Raw genomic sequence first — 22,402 nt, 5'->3', positions numbered from 1 at the left:
GAAAAGGGGGAATAGTGGAATAATTTCCTGTAAGTAAATTACATCAAGAAATGTTTTTAATTTAAAATTATTTTTTCACTTGTAATGCTGATGGCAAGACACCCATGAAAACACACATGGTGTCAGAATAAGCCAAAGGAAAATTGTTTGGGCAAAAATCAAAAGATCCTGAGTCTAGTTTATAGAAAAATTCCTTTATCAACCTTTGGTTGAGAATATTCTTATATATTTCCAGAAAACTCCTCCAAGCCCATGTGGATTCCTGCAAGAATAGATCCAAGAGAGGAACTTATGAGACTACTCCAGCCACAGATAGCAGTGGCCCAAGCAACACGCTGACGAGACAAAGGAGAAACAGTCCAGAGATGGAGCTCAGAAAGATGCCTTGACATGCTAGCAGTCAGCAGCTGTGTGTCACTGCAGGTTGCCCGAGCCAAGCCAAAGAAGGTCTGACCTACAATTGCTCACCGTTTGTCCACCATCCAGAACTGAAATATCATCGCTGGCATGTACACATAAGAAACTGTTGGGCATTGAAAAAAGGACTCAAAGAACTGTTGGCCCAGAAAGAAACTTATTGCAGACTGATTCCTTTGATGCCTGGCAGCAATTTAAAGGGACATGATATAACTCTATACTTTCCCTGAATTTAAAAATCTTATAAGGACCCAAGCTCTACAAATGACATACATTCTTGTTAAATTTATAAAATCAAAAAGGGTGATATGCTGTAGGATAATTCCAGCATGTCATAAATGCAAGAGGTTTCATCAAAAGGTTGATGGAAACTTGAGGCTTCAGCAGGGCTGAAGATACATATTATTGCCTACTGGAATAGCTGAAAAGCATTTCCCCAAACCTGAAAAAGATGCATAAATGATTGCTTGCTGCCAGACAGCTGAGGGCATTTTAATCTACATGTTATTGCCTCTTGCTGGTCAAACACCTGAACAGCCAAAGGCACTTCCCCCAAAACTGACAATGCCTACTGTATTCTAAACCTTAACCTTTGATATGTATGTACATCTGCTTTGCTTTACGGAAATTTGTGTTAATAAAGAGCAAGGGGTCCAGAGACTCAGAGAACTTGGTTACTGAATCTAAGCCCTCCTCTGGCTCCCCCATGGATTACAAATGTATGTTATATTTCTAGTCACTTTATTAATTTACATGCAGTGCCTTCTCCAGATTCCTGAACCCTTCTAGATGCTGGAGAAACACCCCGGCATATTTCATCTATTGTGTGTGTCACCGTGGGCAAAAAAACAACCCTGGGAATTATGGTCTTAAATGATGAAACAGTTATACTACATTTTTATATTTTTAAATATGTTTTTATTGATTTTTAGAGAGAAAGAAAGGGAGAGAGAAACATCGATGAAAGTGAATCATGGATTGGCTGCCTCCTGCATGGCCCCCACCGGGGATCAATCCCAAGACTTGGGCATGTGCCCTGACTGGGAGTCAAACTGGCGACCTCTTGGTGCATGAGTCCACTCTCAAGCACTGAGCCACAGTGACCAGGCAGTTTACTACATTTTTAAACAATACCTAGATAAACTCAATGTCCAATTTGAACATAAACACTTAATAAACATTTGTTAGATTAGTGAAGTGTAATTGTCAGAGGTAGAAATGGAGTTGGATAAATTCAGGCTAGTAAATCTGAGGAGGAAAAGGAATGGAGTAATTGAAATGCAGGGTAGGTAAGACTGGCTGCATTAAAACCCAGAAGGGAGAAATCTGTGCAGATAACACAGGAATGGTAAAGAGAAGATGCTGTAGGAGTCACTCAGATTATAACCTTTAAGAATGGGTCTTTTCCAAGTTTTAGTGGCATAATTAAAGCAAGTCATTACCACAATTCACCAGCTTCCTTTCCTTGTTACTACTCTTCTTCTTCCTAGGCAGTGGTAGTGCTTTTCCAACTAAAATAGCAATCAATTACCTCCCCAGCAGGTGGAGTATGAGAAACAGGTCCTACAAACTTTTGAAATATGCAGGCTATTTTACATCAGTCTGAAAGATGAATTGTTCATCCACTCAACAAGAATTGATTGTCTGCTCTGTGAAAGGTGCTGCCCTGGCTGTAGGAGAGACAATGCTGACAGAGCAGATAGGATCTCTACCCTCAGGGAATTTGCAACCTAATAGTGGACCAGAGTCCAGGACACTGAGGGGGATAAAGGTACAGATCACAGAGGCAAGATGTGTGAAGCAAAATGGGGACTTCAATATTTGAGAGCAACGAATTAGTCCTTCAGACCACGTGGTCACTGTTTTTGCTTGAAATGTTGTGACTCCACAAAATACACTTCCCTGAAGCAGACGTAAATGATGTTTTTGTGTTCCCCTGCTCCCTATGCCAGAAGGACAGGCCATTGAGCTGTGGTTACAATCCACTGCATTTGATAGGTGCATTCGATAGGGCTCCAACCCAGACTAGTTAACTTTATCTAGTGTGGGGCTCCATGTGGGAGGCAAAGTTACAAACTCTTCAGAAATAATATGGATGAGGGATGGTTACAATACGAAGATCATTAAACAGAGAGAGGGAGGTTGCTGGTGACTTAATTAATGGCCTTCAGACTTCCTACCGGATGTTAGGCCACAAAACCTTTCTCTGGATTTGAGCCCAAAAATACTGTCAGGTTCCTAAAACAAAAGGGAAGAATCATCGTCAGGACCAGTAACCTAAAGTCGACTATGCTCTAAAACAATCACACAGAAAGAACAACGTGCAGTATGGGGCTCGGGACCCAAGGAAGCCAAGAAGCCGACGTTCAAATTTCATTTTCAGTTTCCAAAATATTCCCGAGTTTGGATGTCAGGAGAAAGAAAAAAGGTCCTGCGAGGCCACATGCAGAGGAAGGGCAGGAGGCACAGGCTGACTAACATTCGGCTTCCTGCTTTTTATTGGATTTGAGTCTGAAAAAAACAGATACAAGAATGGCTGGTGCACAGGCCAGCCCAGGCCAGCACACGAGGCTTTGAAATCATCTGTCATTTCCGTCCTGTTGTGATCACAGGGGCTGTTGTCTAGAGGAAGGAAAGTGACCTGAGGATGGGTGTCCTGGAGATGGGTGTCCCCAGTCCCGCAGCCACACCGGGGCCCTGCCCAGGAGAGCGCTGTCCCTGGCTGGTCTGCTACAAGCCATCAACTGCCATGGATTTCCTACTCTGCGCCAGCCCTGGGCAAGCTGCTTTCTCACCAGACAGAGCTGGTGAAAGGCTGGGATACGGATGCCATAGCGGGCGATGGGGCCACATGCTCACCCCAGGCCTGGGACGAGCACTTCCATAGGCTTCTGAGTGTTTTCCTTATAGAGAACAGGAGACTGTAGCTTTTCCTTTCTTTCCCATTCTTGTCAGTTTTCATGTCTTTTCCAGGTGCTAATAACCGTATATTTCATTTTCCACCCAGCCACACTCCTTGCTCCTCCCCAGCCGGTGGTCTGGAGAGAACTCGTAAATGTCATTGGTCACAAAGCCACTCTCTATGCTGGCCAGAGTGACGAACCCGCTCTCAGATGGGTTCACAGCCCTGTCATCAGAGTCGCAGGACATGGCATCGGGAGTGGCTTCTCCTGAGCACCCTCGGAATGAAATGTTCTTCAGGTCTGGCCGGGTCTCGGCTAAATCAGCTTGGCTTTGTTTCCGGATGACCTTGTAAACCTCCAGGTCTGGGCTGTTCGCGTGGCCAGGCGAGGGCCAGAGGGTGTGAGGCTCCTTTGGGCTGGGGCCTGGCTGCTCCCGCGTCCTAGGAGAGAAGACAGGGCTGAGTTTCCAGACATGGGGACTGCGACCATCCCTGTGCCCGACTATCCCTGTGCCCGCTGGCCAGGCAGGAGGCCATCCTGGGCAGGCACAGCTGCGCGTCTCACCTGCCTGACTACATAGGTAAGTGAGAGGGAACAAAAGAGGGGGAACAAAACAGGGGCGTGTTGCTATGTGCAAAGCGACTGTAAATCTCCCACTCACTGCTGCCGGAGCATGAAATAGAGGTGTCTATCCTGGAACCCCTAGAGCCCCCAAAGGATCCATGAAAGAATGGGATGGGGAGAGATATCACTTAGAAAACCCTCTTCTCTAAGTGAAAAAGGCAAGTCCTTCCATTCTAAGTGTAGGGAAATAAACAAGAATAGAATTAGTAATATCTCTGATTTCATCAACAAGAGAAATCATAGATATTTTTGTGATTTCATAATTTTATAGCATCACAGTCATAATAGATGCCTGAAAAATAACTTCAAAATTATAATAATTACATCCACCACTAAATAAAGAAGCATTAATAAAGGAGCACATGGATTACTGTATCACATTCTTTTAGGGAAATACTTTGCTAAACTATATATTCCAATAACCGCTTCCCTTGCACCCAATGCATTTTATTTTATGCATTCAAAAATATTTTTCTCGGGAAGGAATCGCTAGGCTTCACCAGGCCTGGTGAGGTGCTAAACAGGCAGAGGAAGGAAGAGTACCAAGAACCAATCGCAGAGTAAGCAGTCGTAAAACACATTTGTAATTTTTTTGAACTGAATTCAATTTTTAGATGAGAAGGAATTAACTGGTAAAAATGATCACAGTAATAAGAGCAAACATTTTTGTGTGCTTATTATATGCCCATTCTGCCTGTACTAACTGCTATGATTCTAATAATTCTCTAAGGAAGTCGTTATTAAATGCAGCAAGTTCTAGACTCTTACTAATTCATATTAAATTGGTTATCAAAGGGCGTCACATCTGAAACTGGACCTTCATTTTCCTGTTGCAAAGTGGGCATATCAGCCTTCTTCTCTGTGTACCACGACAATGAGGAGAAAGGTCGCTGGGAAGCTCTGGGCATCTGAAAAGTGTGGCACCTGATCATCAGTGGAGTGGCCCTAGGTTAGTGGTCGGCAAACTCATTTGTCAACAGAGCCAAATATCAACAGTACAACGATTGAAATTTCTTTTGAGAGCCACATTTTTTAAACTTAAGCTTCTTCTAACGCCACTTCTTCAAAATAGACTCACCCAGGCCGTGGTATTTTGCGGAATAGCCCCACTCAAGGGGCCAAAGAGCGGCATGTGTCTCACGAGCAGCAGTTTGCTGACCACTGCCCTAGGCTATTAGTGTAGGTGTTTTGTAGCAATCTGCAATGAGTATTCAGTGGAAAGAAAAGCCAATGAAAAGTGTTTGGCTATTTCATTTTGAATAAAGTGATTTAGTTTCAGTTGTTTGCCAGAATGTTCTGAAAGAGATGTTTTCCATGTGGCTATTTAATCATTTATGATTAAATATGCAAATGATTAATAACTATTCACTCCTCCACTCACTCAACATACATTTGGGAGTGAGAGCCTGGGCTTCTGAGAGCACTTGGCTGAGTGGATACAGAATAACACAGTTTCACCCCTCAAGCCATTTAAAAAAAATAAAAGAATGCAAGATCACTCTCAACCACAGCCAAGCACAAGTGCTTGGTACTTCAGAATGCCTAGAGCATGGCAGAGAATTTACTCTCAAATCTGCAATGGTGTTTCCCTTGTCACTGCCATGGCTTTTAGTGAAGTCAACAGGGCAATGTCCAAACCTGAGCGTTCAGAAGACAAAGGTTTGCATGACCAAGGTTTTACTTGCCTCCTCCTCCAGATCCAAACCCAGCAGACAACTGTGGTGACCAGCAGGAGGAGGAGGAGGGGGATGCCGGGGACTAGGAGGTAGGCAAGGTTCCAGGCAGCTTCTGAAAAGAAAAATGCACGTTATCCGCATTAATGATGTTGTGTGCTTCAAACAGGCTTTAAAAGGCATAATCCACATAATCGACACAGAGTATTCCAAAGAGCATCTCCTTTCAAAAAGTGAGTATTTTCCACCTGTCCAATTATCCTAGGTAACAGAGACGTTTAAAGTTTGAGTCTCATATAATATCAAAAGGGCAACTTGGGTAATTACATTTTTTTCCAGGTGAAAGATATTCTCTCTTCTTGTCCTTCCTCTCCCTTAACAAAGAAGGGGCTGCTTGGGCAGTGTGGGTGTTCCCAAGGTGGGGCGAAGGAGAGGGAGGAAGGAGAGTCTCCAGGTTATTACCCGGAAAGAGACAGTCACATGAAGCACGCGATTCAGACTGGAGAATCTATCTTCCCAACATTTCTAAGGCTAACTGGATCCCGTTGGGCCCATGAGCAGTGACTTCTTCTGTTCTTTAAGTCTTAGAACCAGAGAATTTTCTTTCAAGGGGCTTTGGGAGGATCAAGGATTGGGGACTGACCCCTTTCCTAGTCCGACTGGGCCACCCATCTTTGCATAGCACTGGGTACTTTTACCAAACATTTCCACGTATTATCTTCTGTAGAATAACAAATTTGATTGGCCTTTGTCCCTGGTTCCTGGGAGGGAGGGCCTCTCAATCTTTGGAATTTCTCAGGTAATAAGAGTGACTGTTATTCATGAGCCCCTCAGACCATATCAGAGTTGATGCTGACAGAGATGTCTCAGAATGAGGCTGGTGGGGAGGCAGTGGGGCCTGGAGATTGAGCTCAATTACATGGTCAATGGTCAAATCAGTTATTGACACCTAATATAATGACACCTCAGTAAAACTCACACCAAAGCTCAGTGGAGCTTCCTGGTCGGTGAACACACTGTGTCAGGAGCATGAAAAGGCATCCCGAATCTACAGAGAGAGGACACGAGCTCCCCATCTGGGACCTTTCTACACCTCACCTTATGTGTTTTTCATTTGGCTGGTCCTGATTTGTATCCTTTATAATAACATGTAGTCATAAGTAGAGCACTTTCCTGAGTTCTATGAGTTGTTCCATCAAATTAATGAACCTGAGGGAGTGGTGGGCACCCCCTGGATTTATAGCCAGTTGGATAGAAGTACAGGTGGCCTGGGGTCCCCAGAACTTGTGGCTGATGTCTAAAGTGAAGGCAGCCTTGTTGGGGCCTGAGCCCTTAACCTGTAGGGTTGTGCTAACTTGGAGGGCTAGAGTCAGAACTTAATCACCATATCACAATATCCTATTTTATTTTATGGGCAGTTTCTCAGGTAGTGAGAAAAACATCATTGCTTCCATTATGCAAATGATTAAACTGAAGCACAGAGAACTTGTGGTTTTTTAAAGTTGCCCAGTGACAAAAACCCAGATCTCCCTCTTAAAATTCAAGGTGGAGCCCCTGTCTGGTGGCTCAATTGGTTGGAGCATTGCCACACACACACACACCAAACAGGTTGGAGGTTCAATTCCCAGTCAGGGCACATACCTAGGTTTCTGGTCAATCCCCAGTCTGGGCGAGTACATAAGGCAACCAATCAATGTTTCTCTTTCACATCAATGGTTCTCTCTCTCTCTCAAATCCATCAACTACTCCTGGGGGTGGGGATAACAAAACAACAACTCATAGTGCAGTCCAGGTTGAAAGTCCATTAGCACTCCAATTCATCACCCCATTTTCTTTTATCTTTTATGATTTAACTTTTAAAAGGTTTTTGCCCATTTCCTTTATTTGTTTCACAATTACTCTTAACCATGGATATTATGCAGCATGGTCTGCGACTCTCTGCTCTATTTCCCTACATCCCTTCTCTCAGTCTCTGTCCCATCACCCACCCAAGGACCTCTGGGTGGTTTCCAAGGCTCCATCTTCATACAGATTTTTCCTCCCCTGTGGTCTAATTTCCCCTATTGTCTTAGGACAGCTCCATTAGCATAGTTCACTGATGAAATCTAACATTTGATGCAGTTTTTGCAAAGTCACAAATGCCCTGTCTAGTTCCATTGTTAAGTAGCTATGGAATGGAGAAAAGTAGCAATTGTAACTCTGGGTAATTTGTGATCAAGGGAGTCCCATGATCTATTTGTCCCAGGAGAGTTCTGTGTATACCTTTGTTTTCTTTAAATGTTTCCTTGACATCTTCCTTCTCTGTGTTTTCTGGAAGTATGGGTGTGGCTGGCTTTGTCCTTTCACCTGAAAACACACATGAACTTGAGAACCTGGAGAAAGGCATCGAAACACAGATATTCTCTGAAATACTAACAGGTTCAATGTGGATTGCCAAAAGGCAGTAACCATTTGAAAATTGCCATTTATAGACACAGAACAAGGGTAGACTTTGCTGGGATAGAGGTTTAATTGTCTTCATCTTCCTGGTGAGACTCTTACTGCCAAGAATCACGTACTGCAGCAACCAGCAGGTGGCTGGCATCAAGGCACATACTGTACGGAGGTGCTAAGGAGAAGAGTCGATGACTCATTTCTAGGGCTAAAAGTGATCAGTTTGGCCCACTTGTTTAAATAGATCGAGTTATTCCTTTCAGATTGTCAATAAAGACAAGTAACATCCCAAACTGAATTTTCCAACTGTTCCTTTTCAGCTTTGAGAGAAACAGACAATGTTAGAGAGTGAGACTCTCCACGACTCGCCACGGCTGGATATGGCATATAACCTGTTTAAATGTTCTGGTTAACAATGATCTTTCTGTTCAATAGTCTGGTCTAAAGATCATATAGCTCTAAACTTATGAAGAAGGGCTGTGAAATAGCCCAAATTAGCCCAAACCTCAAAAGACAGGCTTACCTCCCAGCCCCGTAGAAGGAACTGTTGGTTCCTCTGTGGCAGAAAGAAACAAAAATGAAAATAATAACTAAATTCCCATGCCATCTTAATGAAATTGGCCAGATCATGATATCCAGTTATTTGCTCATTCGGTCACCAGTAACCCATCTTTGTTATGAAGTTAGTTAGTCAACAGGATCACTCGTTCACAAAGACTAGCCCTCCCTGAGATTTGCTTGGGCACTTCTTTCTTTTCAAAAAAGTATTTTGAAATTTTTAAATATGAGGATTTCCAAATATACACAATAGAAAGACTGGTATAATGGACCTCTATGTACCTCCATTAGCTGCAATTCTTATCAACATATGTCTAATCTAGTTTCAGCAATAATCCTTCCCCACTACACTCAGGCCTGGGTTATTTTAAAGCAAGACAATTCCTATTGGGATGTTTTAGAAAGCAACAAACAATGATCTCCAAGCAATGGAAGTAGTTGGGGGGCTAAGGAGACCACTAGCCAGCCCCTAGGTAGAGACTGGTGGTCTAGAACTCGGAGTCATTTTGCATATTTCAAAGAACCTCAGAAAAGTCGGGTTGCACAGACAACTCAGAGCAAATGTTTGTCCTCTCTTCTGGCACTCTCTTCTGCCAACCAGGTGGCCTGGGGCTCATGGGGATGGGGTCCTCAAGGGCAAGATTTTAGAATTCACAGTCCTAAGGCCAGGATGTCACAGCGATTCAGAGAGAAAACTTTTAATCGTCTTCTCATCAGTTCAGGAATTTGTAGAGATGATTCAAATCCATTAATTTATTTTTAAAAAACATTTATACAATGCATGTCATATGACAGAAATATCATCATGTTCTAAGTGTTTTCTATAACAATTTATCCTGATAACAGGCTCATGAGGTAGGCGCTATTATTACTCTGATTTTGTACATGAGGAAGCCAAGGTACAGGGTGATTATGTAACTTGTCCAAATCCCTCAGCTATATAGTAATAGCTGAACTGGGATTTGAAACAATAAATTCAAGTAAAAATTAAAATCATAAGGAGACAAACTCTGTGCTAGGTAATGGAGATAAAATAGCAAATGAGAAATAGTCCCATACTTCTAAGGCTCTTACACTCTACAATTTGGCCATAAAATATGGAAATATAGGGCAATATTAATAAATAGTGATAAATAAAAATATTTTTAATATTAATAAGTATTTTAAAAATTTGTGATGTTACATTATAATACAAAGTACACTCAATAACATTACATGATCTACTCATGTTCCTGTCTTTCTGTGGTTTAATCCACTGTGCAAACCTGCAGCACTCAGCATATTTACGCAGCATTTGCTCCAGTCCTGCAGTGCGTCTGCAATGCATCACCTGTGACGAATTGTCTCTGATTTTCACTCAACCTGCCTATGCCTTTAGCATACCTGGAAGGATGTAATCAAGTGTGCAGATCCGGCTAGTATGCCCCCTGCTCTATGTGGTCATGTTGTCAAATGCAGTTTTGGATGTTATTCAATCAGTCCCTTGCCACTCTGGCATAATGAGTGGTGTGCCATCCTGTTGGAACCACACTGGATGAACTTTCCCTAATCCATCAAGTGCAGGGATTGATTGGTCAAACGTGTATGTTTCCAGACCTCATGCCAAACATGTAGTGAGGGAGCCAAACTTGTAAATAGGCCGTTAAAGTAATGTGTGTGTGAGGAGCCATGATCCTCATGGGAGGATCGCCTAACCTAGTTTGAGGGGCCCTGGGAGGTTCCCCGAGGAAATTAGTATTTTTTAAAATTTATTATTTTGAAGTAATTTCCGATTTATAAAAATTTGCAAGAATAGTACAAATAATTTTCATATATTCTCCACCCAAATGTTATAATTTTATCATATTTCATTTATTCTCTTTAATCTCTCTCTCGCTCTCTCTTGCTTTCATTGCTCTGAAAGGTGACCTGCTAAGACAGCCTCCGACTTTGCAATCACCTGCCTAACACAACTCTGCATGGGGGTTAGGGAAACAGGTTTCTGGGAAACATAATTCACTTGAGAGGATGGAAAGAAAGAAAAGAAACCTTTTAGCAGAAAAAGCATAGTACAATTCAAACAATTAAAAGATGACAGGATTACCTAGCAACCAACTAGAATCAAGTCATTCTCCTATTGGGAAAGGATGCAGAATTGGAGCCAAGAAGTTGGCTTCATGGAGGTGAGAAACTTGAGGGACAGATCAAAACTCACTTCAAGTTTAGATCCAAGCCAGTTATAATGGAGGAGTGTGGGGAAACTCCAGCAGAATGAGACTACAGTCTTAGAGCCCAAACCCTTGACAGACCTAGGAGCAAATGCCCGTTGCATTTGCAAGGTATGTATAGAGGGTGGTCTGGGAGTTCAAGCTCATCAACGCGTCTGCTCTTTGCCCCAAACCAGAGAAACTAGTGTATTTTATCATCTACCACCTCAGGTCACAATTCTGTTTCCTTAAGGACCCAGAAAATTATCTCACATGGCTGTTAGAAGACTTGTCAGAACAATGGCAAGTTTCTGTTCATATTTCTTCTTTACTCCAAGCTCCTAAAGCCAACATCACATGTGGAAAAAAATAAGAATTTGTAATTGTCCACTTAGAGGACTTTTTCTTTCCTGAAGTTCTCATAATTCTTACCTAAACTAGACCCTTTCTTTTCTTCATCCCTCTCCTCTTAGCATCTAATACCCCTCTCCTTTGCTAGCACTACTCCTCAAGGAGGAAGGCTCTCTACATTTCCCTTTCCAAGGATTCCCAATGTGTACCATTGCTGGCATTTGCAACACACTTTCGTGGAGACCACATAATACATTCTTGGAACCAGCAGCTGCTCATGAAATGAGAGAGGAAGTTGAGAGGTTCAGCCACCTAACTTGGGAGAGGGTTATTACCATCAGAGTATTTGCAAATGAAATTGTTCTTCATGTTGCATCGGTCGTCATTCCACTGGAACATATAGGGGCCCCCAATGCCGGTGGGTGCAGATGGCTGATGGTACATGACCACGCAGACCTCGCTGCCACAGGAAGGCTCATCCACATACCAGTTCCTGTAGGAAAGGGGTCAACAGTGGAGGGAATTGGAGAAGGATACTAGCAGCCTTCAAAGCCTTTGTTTGTCCATCAAATCCCACTGAGCCACGAACTGAAGACTCTGCTTCAGAACACGATACAGAAAAAAGGGAGGAACTGAAGTACCGCCAGTAAGAAGAGTCACAGGTTTTCTAATATGGACAGCACAATCAATCATCTGACATTTGCCACAACCTCTTTGCAGGAAGGAAGGAATATATTACCATATGATTTCTGCAAAGTAATTATGGGGGGAAAAAACAGCTAGCAGCACATTCTGGACCATCTTATTTATTGCTTGCCTTTTGATAACTGGGTTTGTTTTTCTTCTTTTAAAAATCAGATGCGCCGAGAAGAGGCATGACTCATCTCATGTCCTGCTCCCATCTCCTCACACTTTTTAATTGGCCATAACTGACTTTCCCAGCCCTGGGAAGACTTTCCAAAATGTAGAGGCTGTCAAAGCAGGTGAGGGGGCGGGGACAAGAGCAGAGGGCCCACATAGTCTTCAGTTGTTTCCTGCTCCTCAGGCTGATGAGCCCCTTGGTCAGCCTTCACTGCTAGATTTCTTGTTGTGGTCTCCCTGGCGCCTGGGTAGGATGCATTAGCAGCCTCAGCTTCGCTATGCAGTGCTACTTGGAATTAAATGGCCCTGCCACCCAGCTGGCTACGTGGGTGCCAGGTTTTAGAGTTCACAAAGAGTTGAAGTGCTCTGAGCACCCACCCCATGCACTGGCCAAGGGCTGGGCCCTAGTTATCTGATTACCTACCTGAGCTGTTCCCTTCCAGCACTCAGACCTTGCCTGATGCTCAGATTATTACTGGGCCCTGAGGCTCTGCCTACCCTTGTCAGAGCCCCTCCTTAGGAAACAGCTAAGAGTCAGGTCAACTCACAGCACCCCATTATGGCTCTGCTCAGTGTTGTATTCCATCCACCAAAAGGAAGATCCTTTGCTGCACCCACTGGGTTTTATGTGCCTGGACAACAGCTGACCTTGCAACACTGCTGGATACTGTGCCTGAATCCCCTGCTCCTCATTAGTTACCTCCAGGCCATTTTCCAACTCCGTTCCTGGGCTTCCTACACTGACATGCCATTGGCCTTATGGCTTTCCACTGGCCTTATGACTTTATGTTATTTCATTTCACAGATGATAGACTAGATGGAATGTTATACCTGGCACCTGGTTTTCAGCTGAGAACTCTCTGATAGAAGGAGAGGCTAGGTTCCAAGGAGAAAGAACCCTGCAACACCATGGCAGGTGCATGTGGTGATAATCTCCTCTGTTCCCTCAAAGGGGCCTACAGCCATTTACTCAAGCAGCCATGTACTGGGAGAAGAGGAAACCCAACTATTATAGAGACTGCTGGACACAAGGTGCAAGTCAACATTGATGTCCAAAGACTCCAAGTGTCACCAAGGCTGCCCGTTACAGTGGGCGCATACTGAGGCCAGGTATCAAGTAGAATCCTGGCCCAGGACCAGCTCACAGTGGGATCCATCCAGTGCTCATTTTTGAGTCCCCAAATATACAAATTGAAAGCCTATAGGCTTTCGTAGCTGAGCAGGTCAAGTGGAAGCTCTGAAACTGCACTCTTCCCCACCCTCTTCAAGATAGTAAATAAACACAATGTCTTATCCAGGAGAAGATGACAGAAAGTAGTGGCATCCCTAAAGACTTAGAGGATGCAAAGGTGGTATTCCTCATCACATGTCTGTGTAATTCACTAGTCTGCAACAAAACAGGCAGTTCCTTAAGGATATGACTGGAGTAGTGTAAACTGAACCAGTAGAAGCCTCAATTGCAGCTGCTTTGCCATATGTGGTATCTTTGCTACAACAGGTTAACACACCCTTGGTACCTAGTATGCAGATCTGGTGAACACATTGTTTTTCATCTTTACCAGGAAAAGAATCAGAAACAGTTTGTATTTATTTGGAATAGACAACAGTATACACTCTAGTCTTCCCTCAGGACTACACTGATTTTCCTGCCCTCTGTCCTAATATGGCATGAAGAGAACTGAGCAGCCCAGACATCTTGCAGAAAATCATGTTCGTCCATTACATTGCTGATATGCTGAGTGAAGAAGATGACCAATAAACAGCTAGTAAATGGGAGGCTTAGTAAGATTCATGTGCTCCATGGGTTGGAGGTAAACCCTATGACGATTCAGAGACCTGACACTTCATGAAAATATATAGGTGACTAGTGATCTAGGGAATGCCAGAACATCCCTTTCAAATGAAAGGATTCCATGCAGTAATTTGAAGCATCTTGCAATAACTTGAAGAAGGAACCATGGCATTAGTAGGCCTCTTTGGGTTCTAGAAGCATATTTCACAACTAGAAATACAGCTCTGGCCCCAAAACAAGCTGACACAAAAGACAGCTGGCTTTGAGTGGGATCTAGGGCTGAAAAGGACCCCAAAGCAGGCCTAAGCTGTGGTGCAAAGAGACTCACCACTTGGGCCATATGATCAATTAGACCCTATTATTAGAGGTATCAATGGTGAGAAAAATAATGCCATGTAAAATTTGTGACAAGCCCCAAGGAGAGAATCACTCTGCAAATCCCTAGGATTCTGTAGCAAGGCCTTGTCATCTGTAGCTGAGAAAGAAACACCTGGCTTGCTACTACAAAAGGAGCACCAAGAGACCATGCAATCCAACTTGACTATCATGAGTGAAGCATTGTCAGACACACATAGTCACAGGCCAGGCAGGCCTGGAATCAATCCATTATAGATGGAAGGTATATATGACTGAAGGGCATTGTATGAGTAGGACAAAGAGCACTGTATGAATATGTAGAGCAGCCTGCCATGACATCTACTACTGTTATACTGATGTCTCTTTCTCAGCTTACACCTATGGCTGTAGAAGGGAATCCCTTTCGATGACTAGCTGATAGAGGCAGCCTGAGCTTGGTTTGTGGATAAGTCAGCCAACTATGGAGTACAGCTCCAAATGGATAACAGCTGCACTGCAGCCCCACTCAGAGGTGGTCTTGAAAGGTCAAGCGTTAAGGGGACATCCTCCCAATGTCCAGAGCTTAGTTGGTATTTAGCGGAGGTTAGAATAGAGAAGGACTCAGGGTAAGGGCAGAGAGCGTGGCCAGCTGATCAGGGGAAAAAGCTTTCTAAAAGAAGAAAGAGTAGAAGCCTGGGGACAAGGAGCTTTTGGATAGAGTGTTATGTCTAGACATAAGGGAATAGGCATAAAGTATGAGACTCTGTTATATGTTAAAGCCCACCAGAAAGTGTCTAGCATGGAAGAGACCCTTAACAACGAGGGAGACAAAATGACTTGGCCAGTTGACGACAGATAGTCTGTTGTCAGCTGCCCCAGTGTCGGTGCAATAGATACACACTTAGAATCGCCATGGTGGCAGGGATGAAAACTGCATGGACTCAACAGTATTGGTCCTTACTCTCCCAGGACCATCTAACCTGCCAGCAATAGAGACCAATGCTAAGTCCCTGAAAGAGTACCAACCCAAGGAAAACAGCAAGTTGACTACAATGGACTCCTTCCAGTGACTCATTTTGACAGGAATAGACACACAGTCTGGGTGTGGGTTTGCCTTTGCTGCCCCAGGGCCTTAGTCAGCATCACTATCCAAAGGGTTATACACACAGTATTTGATCTACCAGCACAGTACCCCAAGTAACATCTCATCAGACCACAGGATCTACTTTATAGCAAAGGAGTGGGAGTAGGCACCTGGCCATGAGATTTGCTAATCATCTCATATATTCACTATCCTGAAACTGCCAGCTTGACAGAGTTATGGAAGAGCCATTGAACACAAAGCTTGAAGCACTAGCTGAAAGGCAATACTTTGTGAGAACAGGGCATCATCCTCCAAGATGCAGTGTACAGTTTGAATCAATGACCTTTGTATCTTCCTATGTCCCCAAGAGTAAGACTACGTAGGTCTGGGATCCTAGGGATGGAAGCAGAAGCAATCCTGATTACTGTCACTGGTAGTGTCCCAGTTGGAGAATTTGTACTTCTTGTCTCTGGAATGCTGGCGTTTGTGAGTTTAAAGGTCCTGGTACCCCAAGGGAACCCATTAAAAGATACAACAAAAGCCTTATTGAATTATGATCTTTGGCCGCCACCTGGGCACTCTGGGGTCCCTGAGAACAGGGACCAGCAGGTAAGAAGAGGACTATTATCTTGGCAAGAGTTAACTCACCCTAATCACGAGGAGGAAGTACTTCTGCTATTCCATATTATGGGCAGAGAGAAATATGTACGGCACCCAGATTGTCTATTTGGATACCTGTCAGTACTCGTATGCCTAATTTTGTGGGTAAATGGAAGAGTGCAAGGTAACTAGGGCCTCCCAGTCCCTGAGCAAGCGGGCAGGGAATCTGGACTGGATAGCAGAGGAGGGAGGTGAGTAAGTGTCAGTTGTGGCTCTGGGACCAGCTGCAGTGATGAGAAGTGCAGTTCATCCGATTAACCTTCCCTTTTAATTTTCTCCCAGGAAGAGAAGCCCATGAGGATCCTGAAGGAGATACTCCTAGAACTTAGATGAAGATGTGGATCTGATCAGCATAATGGGTAGACTTTGATAGATGCTGACATGCTGTCTTAAATGTAATGGGTAAATAAGATTATATTTTAACTTTCATTCTTTTTACTGATAATGAGTTTAAACTTTTAGTTTTTATCATATGATTGTTTACCAGTTAGATTTTGTATTTTCTGAAATGTCTGCTTAGGTCCTTTGCCTCTTTATCTTTTGGGGTTTTATTAACTTATTAGAGGCCTGGTGCATGAAATTCGTGAACGGGGTGGGGGGAGGGGAGTCTCTCAGCCCAGCCTGCATCCTCTCGCAATCCAGGACTGCTGACTCCTAACTGCTTGCCTGCCTGCCTGCCTGATCACCCCTAACAGCTCACCTGCCTGCCTGATCACCTCTAACTGCCCTGCCTCGCCCCGCCACCACGACTTCTTCAGGAACAATGTCCCGAATGACGTCTGGAAGGTCATTGGGCTGTCCGGTCTAATTAGCATATTATGCTGTTATTATTATAGATGTAAACTTTCAGTGTTTTATTGACTTTTATATAAACTCATAAAAATATAATATTTGTTAAATTTTCTACAATTTTTTCCAGTTTTATGTCTGCCTTTTAATTTGATATTTTTTGATGTTTGTCCAGTCACTGCATTTCTTAGGGTGGGGGTGGAGGCGATGGCTACACCATGGTACCAGGGGAGGGCATGGCTTTAGGAAGGTTCTATAAACCGCAAGCTTCCTTAAGCCCTCTCTTGCCCAATCCATAGAATTAGATCTTGGCTCTGATTTCTTGTCCATCATTATGATTCCCTGTGGTCTGAAGATCTATCTTCAGTCTTAGCCCCATAGACCTTCAATCTCTCACTGGAGTTCTAGTCCGAAAAGCCAGATAGCCAGAATGATTGGAAGCATTGCATGCCATCAGAACAATGCTTCGGGGCCACACCCTCTAGAAGAGAGTTCTTTGGATAAGAGCTGAGTCCAGATCAAGGCTGACTCACCACCTTCACTACACTGCTTTAGTCAGCGCTATTCTGCTGCTGTCCCTGCATGGCTGTTGCCTGGGTCAGCCTCCTCCTCCTCCTCCTCCTCCTCCTCCTCCTCCTCCTCCTCCTCACTGACCTGGCACCGTGGGCCTAATCTGCCTCCTTTTGGTGTTATATCAAGTGGGGTAGCCTCTGTGGGTTCCATATTTACCTGAATGTTGATATGCTGCCATCCATCCAAGTGTAAAGGTCCTGGCAGGCTGTGCTGTTGCTTTGCTTCTCCTCACGCCTCCGGAGCCCAATCCAGAAATCGCCATCAGATGCCAGGAGGTTTTCAATGAACTTCTCTATCAGCCTCTGTTCATCTTCAGACTCAATGCTGACTAGCTGGCCCCCATCTCTCCGGCAGGCTGCTCTGGCTTCCTCAAAGTTCAGTCTTCGGGAAGCATCATGGAAGTAAAGGACTTTATAACAAGGTCTCTGTGTTCCTCCCCGACAGACCGGCTGGCCTAGAGAAAAAGTAATTCAACCTGTTTCAGTGAACCCAAAGTATACTAGAGCAGGGATGCTTGGAGGCATGCGAATGAATCTGTCCCTAGGGCAGGCATTCTGATGACTCATCAGTGGACTGTTGTAAGATCAGTTAGGGTTCTGAGAAAAATTAATAGCCTTCCAGCAGGGAGATGTGGTGAGCTAAACTATATCATGTAGGTACTCCATGTTTTGTTTGTCCCATTGCAGCTTCCTGAACGGCAGACATTTTTGGCTTTCCTCTAAAAGAGAGGTAGATGAAAACGTATGGTGTCACGTTAAGGCACACAAATCACTTTCATGCTATTAGGGAGTCTCAGGGGATAATGTGACTTTTTATATATTTTTTATTTTTATTTTTTCCTACTTCTTTAGTGTGGCTTTAAGTGAGTTATCTGTTTGGTGCTTCCTTCAGGTAAGAGAGGCATTCTAAAATTGGGTGTGGGCATCTCTACCCTGAAGCCCTCTCTGCCCATGTGGTAGGACTCAGAATTCACCCAGCCTGTGCGCTGTTCTGCTACTGATCTTGCCTAAACTCAACTAAGGTTAATTGAACTCTCACTATGTGCCATGAACTCTGCTAAGGTTTTTTTTGTTTGTTTGTTTGTTTTGTTACATTTATATACATTTAGTTACCTCATTGAACTCCCATAGTAAGTCCCTGATGTAGATATTGCTTATGCCCCATCTTACAGATGAGAAAACTGAGGCTTAGAGTAATTAAATAATTTGGCTAAGGTCACATAGCTATCAGCAGCATTGCCTAAGTCAGAGCTCTAATTATAAAGTCATGCCAGTTACCAGTGAACTGCATTACCCATGCCCCATTCCGCAGTCAGGTGTGTTTCGTCTGACTGACAGCTGAAGGGCAGAAGACCATCTGAGACAAATAGATGGGATTCTACTGGGGAGCAAATAGCAAATTGTTCACCAGTGCACACCACTCTAGCTTGGGTCCCGGTGCCTGGAGCTTTGCTGCACCTGAAACAGGAGCCTCATTATTCCTTTGTTTAATCATCATGTACTGAGTGTACTGGCTATGCCTAGCACTGTGGTAAATGCTGGGAATATGGAAACAGATGCCAGTTCCCAGCCCACAGGAGCAGACAGCATATATTTCTGGATCCAGAGGACAACAAGGGGAATCCCTGTCAGCGAAGAGCCAAATCCTGGGCTGTGGGTGTGACTTGCTGCATAAAGCAAGGGATAAAGGATTATGGTTTGCAAGCCTCTTCCCAGCCCTCATGGGATGGTCTCACTTTCCTACCTTATTCTGCAGCTGTGCAGGCAGCCAGGTAGCCTTCATTATTCTCAATACTGTCCAGAAGACAGTGCTACCCGGGGACAGCGCGCATAAGGACAAATCCAGAAAGCTGTGATTTAGATTTTCTATTTCTTCTTTCAAGGCTTTGGTAGAGAAATTCTCAATAAGCAACCAGTTATAAAGAGTTTTGTATCTTCTTTCTTTAGGTGTCATTCTGCTATTGCTAAATAAACCCTAATAGGACTGGTCCTCCAGAGAAATAGGAGGTCTCAAAAGTGGTATTTCACCCAAGAGGTATTCCAGAGAAACTGGGGACACTGGCCAGAGAGGCTGTGGCTGGGCTGCTGCCTGGGGAGAAGACTGGGCCTGCTCAGCTTCAAGGGGTCCTCAGAGGTGCCTCCAAATGAGCAAAAGACAAATGCAAGAGCCCTAGCCCCGCCCCCGCCCCTTCCCAGGTCACCCGCAAAACAGAAGTTGGAGTTGAATGTACTGGTAGTGCCCTCTAAACACTGTTGCATTATCAAGGGAAAACATAACACCCTAAAGCAGTTCCCTGCATGGTCCAGCCTGGCCACACCTCCCAAGTCAGCAGGTGAGTGGCCAAGAGAGCCAGAGCTGGCAGGAGGCCCAGGGGCTCATCTGGCTCCCTGGCTTCAGGAAGTGTCAGGCTCTTCTTTTTTGCAGGAAGGGGGAAAGGGGGGCGGGGGGGGGGGGGGGGGGCTTTGGTTCCCTTTGGCCAGTGACAGAGCCCAAGCAGCCCAATTCAGTTGACCTTCCCCTTGGCCACTCTGCACCCCACCCCGCCGGGAAACCAACTTTAGATTTTTTCGGTCAGCTGTGCCAGCAGGATAAAGGAGTGCGGGTTCCATTCTTCGTCCCTCTGGGGCCCTGTGGTCGCCTGTGAGGCCGGCCTGAAAAACGGAGGAGGGCGGGCCTTCTACCCCGACATGCAGAACGAATGCAAGAGGCAAGAAACCCAAGCACTGTACCTCCTCTGAGGTCCATGTCCCAGGCTGCAGACACGAGGGGAGGAAGGAAGCAGAGAGTCACTCCTCAGAGTCAGGCGGGACTTGTCCTGAGCACACCAGGCTTCTTTCCGATCTCCAAGCGCTAATTCCAAGCACTGGATTCACCCATCCCGCCCGCTCCCCACAAAAGACCTGGAGTAACAGGCTAGGTTCCCAGGGCACAGCTGATTTGGAACCCCTACTGTACCCGCCATCTCCTGTCAGACCTCCCCAAGGGGCAGGACTGGGAGTCTGCGAGCGCGATCTGCCTGGGGGTCCCGGGTTTGTGCCTGCCAGGCCACCTGGACCCCCTGCCCCACTAGCCCACGTCCCGAATTCCGCGAGCTGGGCTGGGAACACACTTGGAGAGATCCAGGATATCAGGGAACCCGCGCGGGGCTCAGCCTCGGGCGATTGCTCCCCTAGAAAGGCTGAGTCCACTAGTTAGGTGGGGGAGCCACCGCCCTCACCCCCGCAGCCCCCGCTCTGCAAAGTGCCTAAGAAGCACAGCGGCCGCCCCGAAGACAGCCTTGGCTGGGGTGCGGTGGGTGCATCACCCAAGCGTCCTGGGAACTGGCCCCCGCCCCCCTCACACTCACCGCTCAGCAGGCGACCCTTCTCGCCCCGGAGCCCCGCCAGCAGCACGGCCAGCCCCAGGGCCTGCGGCACCCCCAGCTGCATGGCCCGGCTACTGTGCGCCTCGGACCCCGGGCGCTACCGCGGAGGAGCGGGTGGCCCTTCAGCAACAGGCAACACTGCAACCGGCTGCTGCATCTCCGGAGGACAGACCTGGCCCCCGGAAGAGGTGGGGAGGGCGCGGAGCCAGCCAGTCTCCTCTCCGCCCCCAGGGACGTCACTGCGGGGAGGGCAGCCCAGCCAGCTGGCCAGCCCCCATTGCTTCCTCTCTGCGCCCGCCCAGGAGCAGAGAGCAGAGGAGCGAGGCTGGGAGCCAGCTGCCCGCCCCACTCCCAGCTTCCCAAGGAGATCCCGCATTTGCCTAGAGCTCAGGGCCTGGGAAAACCAGTCTGGCTTCTCTGAAGTCTGATGCCCAGAGCACTGTGGCTAAAAACAGGACCGCACCTCGCCCCCACTCCTGGGGACACCGCCAGATTCACTTGGGAGAGGCAGGCACGGAGACCTCCTGGGGCTGGGTAGGGTGCAGTGCAGGCTTCGGGCTACTCAGAGAAAGGGGTGGTGGATGCTGAGAACAGATGCTGAGGTAGGCAGTGTACCACTGGCCGAGCACGTTAGGGACAGCATGGATAGCGTCCCTAGAAGGAGGCTGAGTTGAAGTTCTGGCTGAGAAGAGAGCAGCTCCTCCGGAGGCCAAGGGATGACTGAATTCAGCAAGGAAATAACCTTGGACTGCTTTTTGCAGGGCTCCTGTTTGTTCAGCCTTGAACTTGTGATAGAAAGGAGACAGCCCCGCACCGCACCAAAGAGTGACCCCCCAGTTCCTCTGGAAACGCTTTCCTCATAACCCAGCCCTCAATGTGTGCTCCTTCTTCTAAGCTCCCACAGCATTGTGTTTTACATTTGGTCTTCAAATATATTCAGACAATAATGTAAGCCTCCAAAAACGAAGGCACTAAGTGGCAGAGGTGCGTCTGGTTTCCCTGCCTTTGCCTCTCTGTGGAGCACAGCAGAAGCTCCATCTGGGCTGACTTCTGGTTTGGGGCCTCAGCTTGAGCCACTGCAATTCTGGATACACAGTCCTAAATACAGGTTGTGGGATGCAGAGCCTGCTTCAGTACCAGCTGGTAAAATGCAGAAACCAGTAGCAACAGCAGGAACTTATGGCAAGTTCATGTACAACCAGTCTTTATGCCCGAATTAGAATATCTCATATCCAGCATACATTCTTTCTAGCTAGAAATTCCTCATTATCCAAACAAGCAAAGAGAGAGCTGCTCTGGTGAAAATCAGCCCTTGATTTGGCACCTGGTATTGTTTCCAGTCCTGTTGTTCTTCACTGAATGTCAGTGTGGCCTTTGAGAAATTTTATTGTGTGGGTTTGTTGTTGTTGTTGTTTTGGCCTAAGTTTCAATTAAATCTTGGTAACACTAAAAGTACCTCCACTTTTGTGAAGGGTTGATAAGGCAAACAGTTGATGTTGAAGTGAGTAGGCAGCTGACTTAATGTCAATTGCAAAATATTTATTTCTAATATTACAACACCCTTACAACCTAGAAAGCTGTTACCTTGGTCCAATTAATTAAATTGTGTCCTGAGTGAGTTCTCCCTTTGATAAGCTGGCCCTTGGTCCAGATAGACTTGGTTGAGGCATGCAGTCAACCTAATGTGGTAGATTGTAATAACAACCCCAGTTCTTCACACCACCCTCTATCCACACCCTTCACTACGTGGCTTTGCAGTTCCTCTTACTAAGGGGGCAGAATCTATTTCCCTCCCTCT

General features: G+C 45.6%; 1 protein-coding gene across 1 annotated transcript; it reads right to left on the bottom strand.

Annotated features, from left to right (window-relative positions):
• Positions 1–1,334: 1,334 nt before the first annotated feature.
• On the bottom strand, positions 1,335–20,755 carry LAYN (layilin). The gene is made up of 6 exons (XM_054725155.1): positions 20,587–20,755; positions 17,397–17,694; positions 11,481–11,638; positions 7,880–7,963; positions 5,630–5,732; positions 1,335–3,760 (listed from the first exon to the last, which is right to left on the bottom strand). The coding sequence occupies exons 1-6, from the start codon at positions 20,666–20,668 to the stop codon at positions 3,394–3,396; spliced, it is 1,092 nt and encodes a 363-aa protein (XP_054581130.1). The 5' UTR covers positions 20,669–20,755; the 3' UTR covers positions 1,335–3,393.
• Between the last annotated feature and the right edge of the window lie 1,647 nt (positions 20,756–22,402).

Source organism: Eptesicus fuscus, chromosome 13 (genome assembly GCF_027574615.1).
Source record: "Eptesicus fuscus isolate TK198812 chromosome 13, DD_ASM_mEF_20220401, whole genome shotgun sequence".
Lineage (NCBI taxonomy): Eukaryota > Metazoa > Chordata > Mammalia > Chiroptera > Vespertilionidae > Eptesicus > Eptesicus fuscus.
This window is presented reverse-complemented; position numbering and strand designations above follow the sequence as displayed.

What these genes read in the sequence shown, in the direction of transcription:
- LAYN (XM_054725155.1), bottom strand. Translation starts at nt 20,668, where the DNA reads ATGCAGCTGGGGGTGCCGCAGGCCCTGGGGCTGGCCGTGCTGCTGGCG. An exon ending in CATTTGCAAATACTCTGATG is followed by an intron (nt 7,964 to 11,480) that starts GTAATAACCCTC and finishes GTGTGTTTTCAG; the next exon opens with GTGAAAGGACAAAGCCAGCC. An exon ending in GTTTGGATCTGGAGGAGGAG is followed by an intron (nt 3,761 to 5,629) that starts GCAAGTAAAACC and finishes CTTCTCTCCTAG; the next exon opens with GACGCGGGAGCAGCCAGGCC.